The sequence below is a fragment of the Aphis gossypii genome, chromosome 2, assembly GCF_020184175.1.
Source record: "Aphis gossypii isolate Hap1 chromosome 2, ASM2018417v2, whole genome shotgun sequence".
NCBI classification, from domain to species: Eukaryota; Metazoa; Arthropoda; class Insecta; order Hemiptera; family Aphididae; genus Aphis; species Aphis gossypii.
This window is the reverse complement of record NC_065531.1, coordinates 33,009,044-33,023,269: the sequence shown is the minus strand read 5'-3', so window position 1 is coordinate 33,023,269 and position 14,226 is coordinate 33,009,044. Positions and strand designations below refer to the sequence as shown.

Genomic DNA, 14,226 nt, shown 5'->3' with positions numbered 1-14,226 from the left:
TTAATATCATTTAATATTATATTATTATACGCTTATAGGTTTATTATAATATTGCATACGAGTATGTTATAAAGTACAAATTACCCTAGCTTGTTAATGATTATAGTTATTGGTTTATATATTATGCAGGATATGTGTTAATTAGTGTCATTCGTTACTTAACCGGTCATTTTCACGTGATAATCACGGCTGTTGTTCGAGATTTCCTCTGTTAACCAATAATCCATAAATTATAGACACGTAAATTAACTCCGAAACACCATTGTTCACCTATTCCACACATACTTGTCCATCAACTTCCCCACCGCCTCCATTCTTATCGAATTATAGTGAACGGAAAATCAATATACCAATGCTACACTTTCCCCTTGGGTGACACGATCATTACGCAAAATCGTTTCGCGTGATTTAGACCCATTACGGCAGATAAATCATCCTCGCGGTTGCGGCCATAATCGATTACCACCCTGCAAATGGGCACCAAGCCATTTAACAGGATTAGAAACATGAATACCCTCCCGGTAGATAATGTCTTGAATCAATGTCCTGGCACATTTTTTCTTTCTATTTATTTATTTATGTTTATTATAATTTTTTGTCCCGTTTGGACGAAACTTTTGAGTGGAACTCTGCCAAAACGACGTCGTGACGTGGGCAAAAGTCGTATAGACGTCGTGTTTATTAAAGCCATTAAAGATTTCGGGTTAAAGGACCTTCCGTATTCGATCAATCATTTTTTTTCCGACTACTGACAGTTTGGATGAGAAAAAGAGAAAACCGTCGTTATTTCAATACGCCATCAAATACCTTCCATTCGTCATAATAATATAAATATTTTATATTATGCTCGCCGCATAAAATAATGAGCGATCGGTAGAAAAAAAATATAAATAGTTTTAGAACTAAAATCAACTCTCATATATGACTAATTCATAAACTATGTATTGCTAATGCACACGGGGTCCTCTAATGATTTTCGTACGGGGAATTTGGACAACCCATGTATACAACCGTATTATATACATATATATAATTATAAATTATAATACTTCCGACCGGTGATAAATTATTCAGCACTAATAATTCCCGGATGGAAGAGTGATGTGTATAGTAGCTTAATATATATCCGTTGTTTACCAAAATTAGATGGCCGTTAACGATCGGAGAATGTGTGATGACTTGGATGAGCGTATACGCCAGCTGGATTCTCGAGGCGCTACGGTCAAGTTGGAAAGACTTCTCCAGGAAGGCGCTTTCGGTAGGGTATATCAAGGCACGTATAAACACAATGGTGGTGGATCTCAGGAAGTGCTCGTCAAAACCGTTACAAGTGAGTTGTACACAATTTTATTAAGTAGAATATAAGATTGTTTTTGTAATATTATAATATGGCGTACCAAAACGTCTAACAATTGTTGTTAGAGTTTAACTAAAGCATATAAAACGCTCTTTTTGTAAAATTATAGGTAATACTCTAAATATTTTTTTAAAAATAAATACGAATTTAACAATTAAAATATTTTACTATAAAATGTAAGCTACAATTGATCCAATTTTAGTACCACGATTTTGATTTTTTTTTTTTTGCGTGTTACTGCGAAATTATAAAATGTAGGTACAAATAGCTTTGTTGTAAAGTAACGCCATTTGTTAACTGAAATATGTTCATAAATGTATGGTAAAATATTAATCATAAGTAAAAAAGATAATTATCTTGGTTAGGTTAAATATTTTAATTTATTCAATTACTAAGAATTATTTTACACTCTATTGTCTATCGTATCGTTCATAATTGAACATATATTAAAATTTCCGTGTTTGAAACGAGATAACGTTGTGGATCTAATTTTTAATATACCATGTTAACGCGTGTTACCACAAAGTTGAAAAAAATGCAATCGACCGACCTACAGCTATAATGGTCTGTTTTAATTATATTAGTATAACTATTAAAATATTTAAATATGAAAAGTTACACTGGATAATCAGGTTCTGAGTTTACTGAGATAATATGATCAAATAATGGACGAAATAGTAAAAGCATCTTTAGTGAATGACTGAACCTATATAATTTTATGAAAAATAACAATGAATTGTTTAGGTACAACTTAGTTGTTTGAAATCGATGTATTATTTTTCTTTAAATAAAACTAATATAAACATTGTATCGTTACTTGATATTGATTTTTTTTTTTTTTTTTTACTAAGAATTTGACTTGATGGATTTAGTCACGTGTAATATTACTAGATTATATTAATGAATAATGAACTGTTAATAAAACCTTTGAAGGTGTGTAAGTGAATAATACGATATGACCATGGTAATTTATTACGCGTGTATTTTTGATGCTCTGGTGGTTGGACGATTGAAAAATTGATCCATCCTATTGATGACAGAAATGTAAATTTACATACCAAACTTCTGTAGTGAATTGCGTCCAGTTTTATCTTTCAGATAAACATTTATACGCGTTAAAATGTCAAAATCAATAAGTCTTCCACAATTTTAAAATATTAAATGCATTATATAATATAAATCTCTTCTATTATCTATATATACGCGTATATGTATATAGTGCATACAATTTCTTTATAATAATTGAATTATATCAATAACTAACTTGAAGTGATAAATACTAAAATACCCTTCCATTACAAATTATATGATAGAATTAAACTGCTCTTAGAAGGTATTGATATAATTAGGTGAAATTATTTATGCAGAAACTGTCTTAAAAATGTGTTAGTTCAATCTTTTGTGATACAATATGTAAAATGTAAATATACATAAAAAATACAGTTTATATACATTATACATATTATATTAACTAAAACTTGTAGTTTATTTTTTTATGTTATCACTATCTATTTATAATAATATTTGATAATTATTGATTATTGATTGTTGAATTTTTTAAATAAGTGAATAGAAGATTCAATAAATCATTTTTTAAAAATGATATAAATGAACTTGATATATTTTGCAATTAAAAACTTACTCATAATGCAATTAATTTTGATTTGAATCTGTACAACTGATGGATATGATAAATTTAAAACTACTGTTAAATATATATATTATGGTTTGAGTTAAAAGTTTTTTTTTTTAATTTTACAATCAAAATCCTGTGTTGATTTTCTACGAGGTTTCATTTTATAATCTGTACACTTTTGCCAATTCAAACCCTCTGAGGATTTTTACTATGTTCATTTAAGTTTTTATATCATAAATCATTATTTATTAATGTTTTAAAATTTTAGACCACACGTCAAAAAAAAAAAAAAACACAAAATATAGTTTCAGTTTATCTACAACAGTAATTGCCGTTTAAAAAAAAAACATACCTACATTATTTTTAATAAATATTATAAAATTGTTAAGATATTCATTATAAATATGCTATGTTAAAATGCCATGTATAAAAAAGTCTTTCATTGGTTTTAATATACTGCACATTGTCGTTGTATTAATTGTTAATTTAAAACTTTTTAACATAAATATTTTTCAATTAAGAATTTCCTCTGCAGTAAAGCAAACTGTAAATATATATTTATAATGTGATAAAAATTAAGTATTTAAATATCAATTAATAGTTTTTACTTTTAAAGAGTGCATGAAGTATTATATTATGTATAAATGTATATATAAAAAAAAACAATTAATTTGAACACTACTGTCAAGACGTGTCAAAACACCGTTTGCTAAAATAAATGGTCCATCATTTTACCGCTGGAAAAAAAACTTTTGCTCTTTTATTTTTTTAATATAATCCATTAAAATAAATTTACTTGTATAAATATTTAATATAACAATCATAAAATCGTATATATGATGTAAATAAACAATCATAATAGTAGTTAACAAAAATAATTTTAATTCTTTGAATATAATATGAACTACCTACTCATTTTTTAATGTCAATATTTTATTTAATAATAAATATCTGTTCAGTATACAATATGCACGTGAGATATATAAATAAAAAAAATGAAAACGACAAAATATTATAAAAGGTGAAAATCTTACTTGGGTTATCGTTATATCATCTTTTACCTCGATATTTTTAGTCATCGAGTGATCGCTTTTATAGGTTAAATATTATATTCAATATTGTATGTACTTTTTAGGTATATTTATATCTTATACTATTATATTATTAAATATTAATCATTATTATAAATAAAATTTACATAAATTATGTTATATTTTATTTTTTCTGCAAACTACAAAATAATTTATGCTTTATTTCAATCTCGGCTTAGCTCAACAGTGAATGTATATATCATACAATTTTATTTTATTTATTAAAAAGTTGAAACTAAATCAGATTGAAAATGTTTACAATATAGGTACTATTATATTATTTTATAATATTATAAATTTATAACACGAACTTCATTATTTTTAAACTAAAAACGATGTTACATATATTGTTAAAGGTAATAGATTTATTTGTTTAACTAATGCTTTTATTCACTTCATATGTGGGCAAAGATATATGAAATTAAATTTTTAATAACGAAGGGTGAATTTTTGCAAACCATTTAATACGCTTGTTCGACTGATATGGTTTGTGGTGAACTTTTCAATACCCAATTGACATAGACGCTATCAAAAACCTATCAGGCCATGACGAATTATTAACGATTTCTTTTGTTTCGTGTCATACTGTATATTATTATTGTACCAAAATTGTGTACTTTTACTCTTTAACGAGAAAAAATAATAAATAACCCGAACAAGATCAATTTATGTTTGATCAACTTACAGTCCCCCGGGCAACAATTCACGTGCGTCTGAAAAGATAACTCTTGTCGTCCGTAAAAATCATTTCGTTGGAGATGAATCGAATTTTCAATCTCCGCCTTACTGTCTCTGCATCTCATCCACAATCCTTCATCTACGGCCCTCTTCTCTGCGGTAATATCCGCTACTTAAGATGTGACCGGGTCGTCTACTGAATGGCTGGAAAATGTGGTGGGCAAAGAAAAAAAGTATAAATGGGATAAAAAAAGAAAGAAGAAAAAAGAAAAAAAGAATGAAAAATAAAAGCGTCATAATTCCCCTCTTGTGTGGCGGCGGTGGTCTAAAGATTTCTGCCGGAGACGACCGAGAGATTTCGATTCACTTGCGTACATTCAATTTGTACCCTCCGGTCAGCACTTAATCCCTAACGAGATAAAAAAAAAAAAACATTACCTGAAGGCCACGTGTTTACTCGGATTCCAGGGAAAATGTTTGCTCTGTGCCTCTGTACGCCACGGCGGTAGACTGGAGCAAACATCGTGGAATATATGTATTACATCGTCATAATATAAATATTATATTATACTGTGTGTACGTAGGATACCGTCGCATTGTCGTAGGCACAACGCGATTACGTATGACGGTATCGGGCTTTCCGTACGAGTGGTACATAATATAATATCATGTCTGACGAATTCATTCCGGTCACTTTTATCATCTTTTCTTTTGCACGCTTTGATACATTTCATATCGACCTGCAGCTACAAAAGTCTTTTATCCTGGAATACCCATTATACTATAAACATAAATACTTACTTTCTATTATACTTCCTAGCTGGAGGTATTGTAAGTATTATAATTATGGTTTGTAACGTTATAGTATATTATAATAATCGAATTTTTTGCATAAACATTCAAGAAGTGTTGCCATCAAATGTTCATAGTTAAAATATATTACTGTCTAACTACGTACAAATTATTACCATTTGTTGTTATTATTATTATTATTGTTACTGATTCATTATCGTATCATAGACAGTAGATATTACAAATGATTTATAAATTTATATTTTCAAACGAACTAAAAGACATTAGTAAATGTTAATTTAAAATTGTTTTACATTATAAATACTATAATTAGAGGCGTATTACTCTTCAAAGTATTTTCCTGGTTTTGTGTACATAGTTATTTATTTTTTACGAGAACCACATCGGTCAATTTCTGCTTATAAAACACGGAAAGAACTAATAAATTATTTATGGTATTTGGTAATCACTGTGCGCCATCATTGATGAATTTCGTTCCACTTATCGCTTACTTATAATAAATTGTAATCTACATAGGTATTTAAAATTACATTTTCATTTAATTGTAGCGGCTTAACATCATTATTATTATCGTTTTCGTTTTTATTATTTGACATTTTTATAGCAGATGTATTTAACTTAAGTTCTCAATGTCCTGTGATTATGATCAAAACTAAAAAATAAATTACTGTTTGTTGGTTAACACGAAAAGCAAACTGAGAAGTAGACGATTTATGCATAAGTTTACACATTTTCAAGTATAAAACACTTATTTTTGTTAAATATACTCACGGAAAAAAAATACTTCAAATAATAATGTGGTTGAACTATATTTTGTAGCTCATGCTTTTCTTTTTAATAAAACCAATTATTAGAATAAAACATAACCTCGGTACCCACGCGGTATGTTACATAAGTACCCATAGCACTGCAAAATTCGTTTGCGCGATATATTTTTATCACGATTCTTTGCATGTTAAAAACCCTTTGGAATTTCAAACGTTAAACCCTTGATCTTGACCCTAACATTTTGTACACCTTATTTTATTTATATTTTTATGTTGAAAGGGGGTGAGTCGCATACGTTTTCCAGTTCAGTCGTCGTCGATTAATACGTTCGGTAAAAGGAGCTACTTTGAACGGTTAGATTAAGGGAACGTGAAATTCATAGGAAAAGAGGGTAGAGGGAGCTAATGGAAAAAAAATATATGTATTATAATAATATAATATTTACCCCCCTTTCTCCCAAAATAATTCCCAGTGGAATTTATTGTTAGACATGATTTAAATTTATTCTGTAGTCTGTTGGGCCTGGAAATGGATGATTTAAAAATATATATCTACGCCAAAATGTTTACTTTTAAAATGACTTTTCAGTGTTCTCATTCAAGTATAGAAATATTTATTTAAAGTTTTCCATCAAATAAAAATGTTTTTTTTATATATCTTCAAATAAAATATTCTAAATATTATACTTGTTTGGAACAACAAACTGACTGAATGATAACTGATAAGAATCTTAAAGCAGTGTATATATTGTATTCTAATGTTTATACAAATTACAAAATACAAACATAGTGTATACTTACACATTGTTAAAAACCTTAGTTATTTTACGTTTATAAGTCTTAATACATAAAATTTATTTAATTGTGTTCCATAGCTGATGCTGCAACTCAACAAAATAAACTGTTTTTAACTGAAAGTTTGATGTTGCATGGTTTACCGGGTCATGTAAACATATTACAACCAATAGCTGTGTGTCAGTACTCAAATAAACCAACTGCGATATTATATCCGTTCAGTAACAAAGGAAATCTTAAAAAGTAAACAATAATATTTTATTTACATTAATGTGATTATATTTGCTCTGGACAACATTTATAAAACAATACATGTATCACAGGTTTCTATGCGATTGCAAAAGGAAAAATAATGACTACTACAACTTAACCACAAAAGACATTGTTAACATGGCTGTACAGCTCTGCTTAGGTAGTGTATTCCTTCACAGCCAAGGTATCTGTCACAAGGACATAGCTGCTAGGAATTGTGTGTAAGTATACAGTATAATATTAGATTTAGCGGTACCTACAACAATACATTTACCATTTAATTATTAATCAGTCCCATCTTATACAAAATTTAAACTTCCAATAGAAGTGAAAATAAAGTAGTTCGATTTTAAAAAATATATGCTCGTATTATATAATAAAATATTTACGCGAGAATAGAAACAATATAAAGAATATTAATAATCAATATAGATATTTAAACTTTTTTCTGTTAAAAAAAAATTAAATTCCTATATTTATTTCTATAAACTTAATTTTGATTGGTTGGAACGTAAAATATTAGTAATATTTTGATATCCTCTTAAAATTGTCTGTTCTTGACAATGACGAAAATAAATATATAGGTAGTATGGATAGAATTTTTTTTTAATATTTTATTCCTTTGAAAATATTTATCCCCTGTTAATTTTATTTTAAGCACAGCCATTACATTTGTTTTATATTTCAATAAAATACTACTACATAAATAAATGATCTGTGTGATGAACTTTATATTAATATTATTTTTTGACATAAAAACGATATTTTTTCTTAATATTCTAGTACTTATTTGATATTTTGATGAAGAAAAATGCAATTTATTTTTTAATTAAAATATTACAGCAAATTACATTAAAAAACTTATTGAAAATTTAGATTAATCAAAACATTTATATGACAATAAAGTTTAATTAAAATAAAACTATGTTATTACAATTAAATACAATATTTTAGTTAAATATTTTCAGGTTAGGTTATTAACTTAACCTTAAGTATTCTGGTAATTTTTGAATATTAAGTGTAATATAATATTAAGATATAATTCAAAAAAATATTTTATTATTTTATTGATGCCCTGGTTAGTGATAAAAAAAATTTATCATCAAATTTTTACATCTTATACTTTGGATATAAAATGAAATAATCTAACAAATGTGTAGTGAAGGGAAAATATTCCCTTTAGAAAGCTGAAGGGTTGCTGTATATTGATTTTAATACACGAGTCTCTCTCTTTACACTAGATCAAGAATGCAATAAGTTCTAAAGAGGGTGATTATCATACTTTGAAATTCTATAGAGGTCGTATTATAAATTATTATTACCACTGGAAATTATTTTAAACAATTTAATAACATAATAATATTATAAACATCTTTATAACTATTTCAATTTTAGCTGACTGAAATAATAAAAACATAAATATTCTTTAACACGTACATTTATAATTTTGATATTGCAATATATTAAATATTTTTAAAAAATTGACTTAAATAAGTTTTCTTCAATGCGAATCCATATTAAGGTCTTATCCAAAAGAGTTAAAGAGGTTTAGCAGGTGTGTGCTAAATGAGTTACTACAAGTTATCTCAAAAGTTTCCCCTATCTTTACTTAATCGTTTGTCCATAATTCCCTTAAGCCCGTTTAAGTCTATAATTTTGGCCGCCATGTAAATTATAATATTTATTACAATTACAGTATGTGTGTTTGTGTGTGTGTGTTTCTTTAGCGTGGACGAAAAATTGCGAGTAAAATTAACCGATAGCGGATTGTCTAGAGACTTGTTTCCCGATGATTATTCATGTCTAAACGACAACGAAAACAGACCCATCAAGTGGATGGCCCTTGAAAGTATCACTTTGCGCACCTATAACGGTGCCTCAGATATAGTAAGTTATGCTGTGTATTATTATTATATTAATTTATCAATAGTAACTATACATTTTTCTTTCTCTAAAAACCTACTGTCAGCATAAACTATTTAAAGTTTTATATGCTCTTGGTGAATGTTAATAATTTTAGAATAATAGACTTTGGAAATTTAAACGAAGAAAAAAGTTATGTGCTCGAAGCAAATTATGCTTTTATTTCTGGTTGTTTAATTAATTCTACTTGAAATAACTTATTAACGTAAGATTATTAGATTAGTAAATACTTATAGTTTGTAACTATCATAACTAATGTTCTAATTATTTTAATACTAACTTCTATAATATATGAATATTTTAATTAATAATCAATTTTCTTTTTACGTATATTCCAATATACTGAAAAAAGAAAAATTTAAAAAGCTTTTATGTTTAATTAATAATTATTATTCTATATTTAATCAATTTGATTCATTAACATATTTACAGATTGTACGTTTATAGTTCTTTTATATTTCTAAGTTTTTACAATACTCTATAGTACAATAATCTTCTTTTTATCAGTTATTTTATAATAAGTAATTAACCATAATGCCATATTCTTCTTAATATGTATTTTAAAAATTCATCAATTTATATTAAGTTATAATTATTAGTATTTAGATTTTTTCGAAACATATTAAAATGATAAACTTAAACTATAACTTTATTTCCTATTGAAATGTTCGTAATTATCATAAAGTACTTTTAATTTTTTTTTATTTTACTAATATTAACGATGGATACTATATAATAATCTTTTAAATTAAAAAGTATCTAGGTTTTAGGTTTATAATTAATCTATAAAAATATTTAAATAATATTGTATATTATATAATTGAACTACTTGACTTTTCAAAAATTAAAAAATATAGTATACAATGAGTTAAAAAAATAACTTACACAACAATGTCGAGTTTAAAAAAAATATATATTTATATAAATAATCTATTTGAAAAATTAGTTAAGGTTATCTAAAAAATTATATTAAAAATACTAAATATTTTTTTAACTATTGAAATAGGTACAGTTATTCAATATCGTTGTAAAACATCAATTATTTAAATTCTCATTAAAATTTAAACTTCTGTTAATATTACATAGTTTTCAATATTTTAAATATTTAGAGGTGATTGATTTGTGATTACATAAGACTAAAAATCAATACAGTTTAAATTAAAAATACAGGAGGAAAAATACTATTTTAGCAATTTTCTGTTTAATTTAACAACAAGGATTAAATGAACCGTTTATTATTATTTTTTTCTTATGTAAATTGACTTAACTGTATATTTTAAATCAATGAAGACAATATGTTAAACAGGATGCGTAATACATTTAATTTTCAAGTTCTAAAACTTTTTTAATATCTAATTAATTTTTATATTTATATTTAAGCTTTCATTACAATTATATTGTTAATTCAGTTTCATAACTGCGCACCCTTCGATCTAATATGTTGATTTAGCAAATAAAATTATTTGATGTTATAGTTACTGCTAATATGAAGTAAATTTATAACATACAGAAAATTTATATTAATTGTACTTTTAATTATTTTAACTATTAATTTTTGGTATAAATAAAGATAATTACGTATATTTTAAAGACATTAGACATCGGGTATTAGCTGTATAAAAAAACACATTGTTTATAACTAATGTAAATTAAACTATAAGGTTTACACCTAACTATGAAATATGTTTATTTTAGTGGTCATTTGGTGTTTTGCTCTGGGAACTTGTGTGCTTAGGTGCTCAGCCCTATTCAGAAATTGATCCGTACGATCTGAGCCTTTACCTACAAGAAGGATACAGGCTATCGCAACCAATCAACTGCCCAGACGACCTGTGAGTACTTGTGGAACAAAAAACATATCATTAAACTAAATTAATCTATGGACACTACCCCACTAAAGGATTTTCACCGAGGGGTTATAATTTTTTTTTATTCACTTAACTCTAACGGGAGTTTCCGTCTTAACGAGCTATTCAATGGGAGCGGGATATCAACCCTAAATTAATCGAATGGCCTGAAACAAAAACAGATAATCTAGTCTTCCAGGGTTTTAATTGTGAACCAATTATTATTATTGTTATTATTATTATTATTATTATTATTATTGTTATTTATGTATTATTACAGGTTTGGGATGATGACATTCTGTTGGCTACCCAGCCCGGAGGAACGACCATCATCCGCTCAAGTATTGGCATGTTTACAGGACTTCCAAAAAACTCTTAACCAGTTTATCTAAAATAAACTTTCCCTCATTTTACTATTTATTATTTTTATATATATATATTGTTAAAAATGTTGATGTACATTAAGTTACTTACGATATACGATTAGAGGTGCTATGTATGTAAGCGTTGAATATTATTTTGAAGAAAACTGTTTTTTTACGGACAACGACAAAAATAAATGGAAAATCACAGAATGTTTCAACATGATGAGAACTTAAACTGCCATTTATTACATATTTAAGTAAAACAGTTCAATTATTTAAACTTTAAACATTTGTACGTAACTATTATATACCTTTATGTGTACATTTTTTTAACTGCATGAACAGAAAATATATGTTTTTTGATGTTTTTATTAATTTTATCGTTGGTATTGTTTTTACTTAAACCCAACTTCACCTTATTAAATAAAAAAAAAAAAATCTACCAATAATTTATCCGTTTGAGTATTTTGAATTTTCTACAATTATTATATAACACTTTTATGTTAGATACCCCAACGTACTTAAATATGTTTTGAAGATATTTCATAGTAACAATATTATTATTGTGAAATTATATGGGTCAAATTTAATATTACTTCTATAACATTCCATAACTGATTAGATAATATAATATTGCATCTTATTGATGTTAACTTAAGACAATGTTAATACATATGCATAATATGTTTTAAATAAAAAATAAAAAATAATCAACAATTGTCGGTATTTTCAAAATAATGTAGAATTTCCTGCAATTTACAAACATAATACCTACAAGTCTTTGTGATCAATTTTTGTGTTTTTTAACACAATTTTAACACATTTAAATTTTAAAAATTTAACAGCTATGAAATATTATTATTTTTTTTAGTTAATTCAAGTGACCAAATCTAAATCTATTTTAACTCATATCATTGTTTGGCTTACTTAAACTCAACATTTAAAGAAATATATTTATTTTCATATTTCTTAATAATCTGAGATAATTTATTTATAGAGCTATTTTAGATAGTATGTAAATATATTTTTAAATGATAACTTCTTATTTTTATTAAGTAGATATAAATAATTATGCAAGTGTAAAAAATGTAAAAGTGAAATGAGATAATTATAGTATGTTAGTATACCTACGATGGAAGAGGCTGACAATTTTAATGTTTAATAGATATGCGTAAACGCACTTTCGACATTCTTATATGTATTATCACTATTCAACAGCGTTAATTACGAATGCATTTTCGAATGCCAATGCCATACTCATCCATGATGCTGCAGGTAATGTATTATTATACATATTTTTCAGATCAATGGGATTTGCTCGTTGGTAAATAATAACTCTATAGGAGCAGTTCAAAAATAATAACGATCGAGGACGGGCAATGTATTAAATACATTATTCAAAATACGCCATAGGTAATATTATTAAACGGTCAAAATCGTAAAGGTTTTTTTTACACGAGGCACATACATAATATAGTGCATACTATATACTGTATACCATTATACATCAAACTTCGAGTGGAATAATTTATACTACATGAATTTAAATCTGCATTATCGACGTGCATATTTTTAGTTTTAATTGGAATGAACTATTCGCACATATAAATATATAATATGCATGTGTGTGTGTGTGTGTGTGTGTGTGTGTGTGTGTGTGTGTGTTCATGTATTTATTTGATTATTTTTGTCGGGTATTCCCAATACGTTGAATATCAAAATCAAATGCACTCAGACAGTCCTAATCGAAACGTGCATGGAGGAGAGGAGCGTAGGAATAATTTCGTTTTATTGGTCGACGTATAAAGTTTAATGACGTCGAACCGTTAAAAGAGCAACGGTGGACGGTGCACAATGAAAAGTACATATAGTTAGCAGGCCTATTATAATCGGTATGTGTACAGGAAAAGGTAAAAAAACGATATAAAATATATACAACATTATTTGATTACTATTATTATTATTTATTATTTTTTTTTTTCAAACAAGCTGTAGAAATGTATTACCATATTACACGAGAACTCGATCTACTGATAAATAAAAAAAACTGTTGGCAATGTTATGGAGAAGAGGAAAAGAGAATATTTTGTCGATATGTTTTATACATAGGTACCTACATATAATAAATACATAACAATGTATAAAGCGATTTTAACGATTTTAATTTTTTTTTTTTCATGTTTATTATTATTACTATGCACTCGTTATTAAACAAAATGTATTATTATACCTACGTTGGATCGCGTAATTAGTCGTTTTAGTCCCAAGTACACATAAAAATGGACTCAAAAACGCGCCAAGTGTACATTCAACAATAATAATAATAATAATCGCAGTATTAATTTGCTGAACAAACATAACGATAATATTATTCGGTCGAGTATTATTAATCATTCACTGCCTACACGCTGCCCACCTCCCACCACCACCATCACTGTCGCTCATGGCTCATCCAACAGCCAACAACAAATATAATGTATAGTTTCTCTCTCACCCTCAATGCCCATCTCCCCATGTATTATTACCACTCGAACTCTGCACAGCTATCTCTCTCTAACAGTAATCGTGGACTTACGGCGTCTGCTGCTGGACACATAGGTATATAATATATAACAGCCCTCTCATACCAGAATCCCAATTATGTACACGCATGATACACTAGAGAAGGTCGATATATATTACTCTACTCTCTGTATATACTT

General features: G+C 26.9%; 1 protein-coding gene across 1 annotated transcript in view; it reads left to right on the top strand.

Moving 5' to 3' along the window:
* LOC114121346 (tyrosine-protein kinase Dnt-like) overlaps nt 1-11,899 on the top strand; it is a 67,357-nt gene extending 55,458 nt beyond the window's left edge. The window contains exons 7-12 of the mRNA XM_027983637.2: nt 1,147-1,330; nt 7,218-7,380; nt 7,461-7,610; nt 9,117-9,276; nt 11,008-11,144; nt 11,440-11,899. Coding sequence (XP_027839438.2) covers nt 1,147-1,330; nt 7,218-7,380; nt 7,461-7,610; nt 9,117-9,276; nt 11,008-11,144; nt 11,440-11,551 — 906 coding nt within the window. The 3' untranslated portion in view covers nt 11,552-11,899. The remainder of the gene's footprint in view (nt 1-1,146; nt 1,331-7,217; nt 7,381-7,460; nt 7,611-9,116; nt 9,277-11,007; nt 11,145-11,439) is intronic.
* Nucleotides 11,900-14,226: the final 2,327 nt, after the last annotated feature.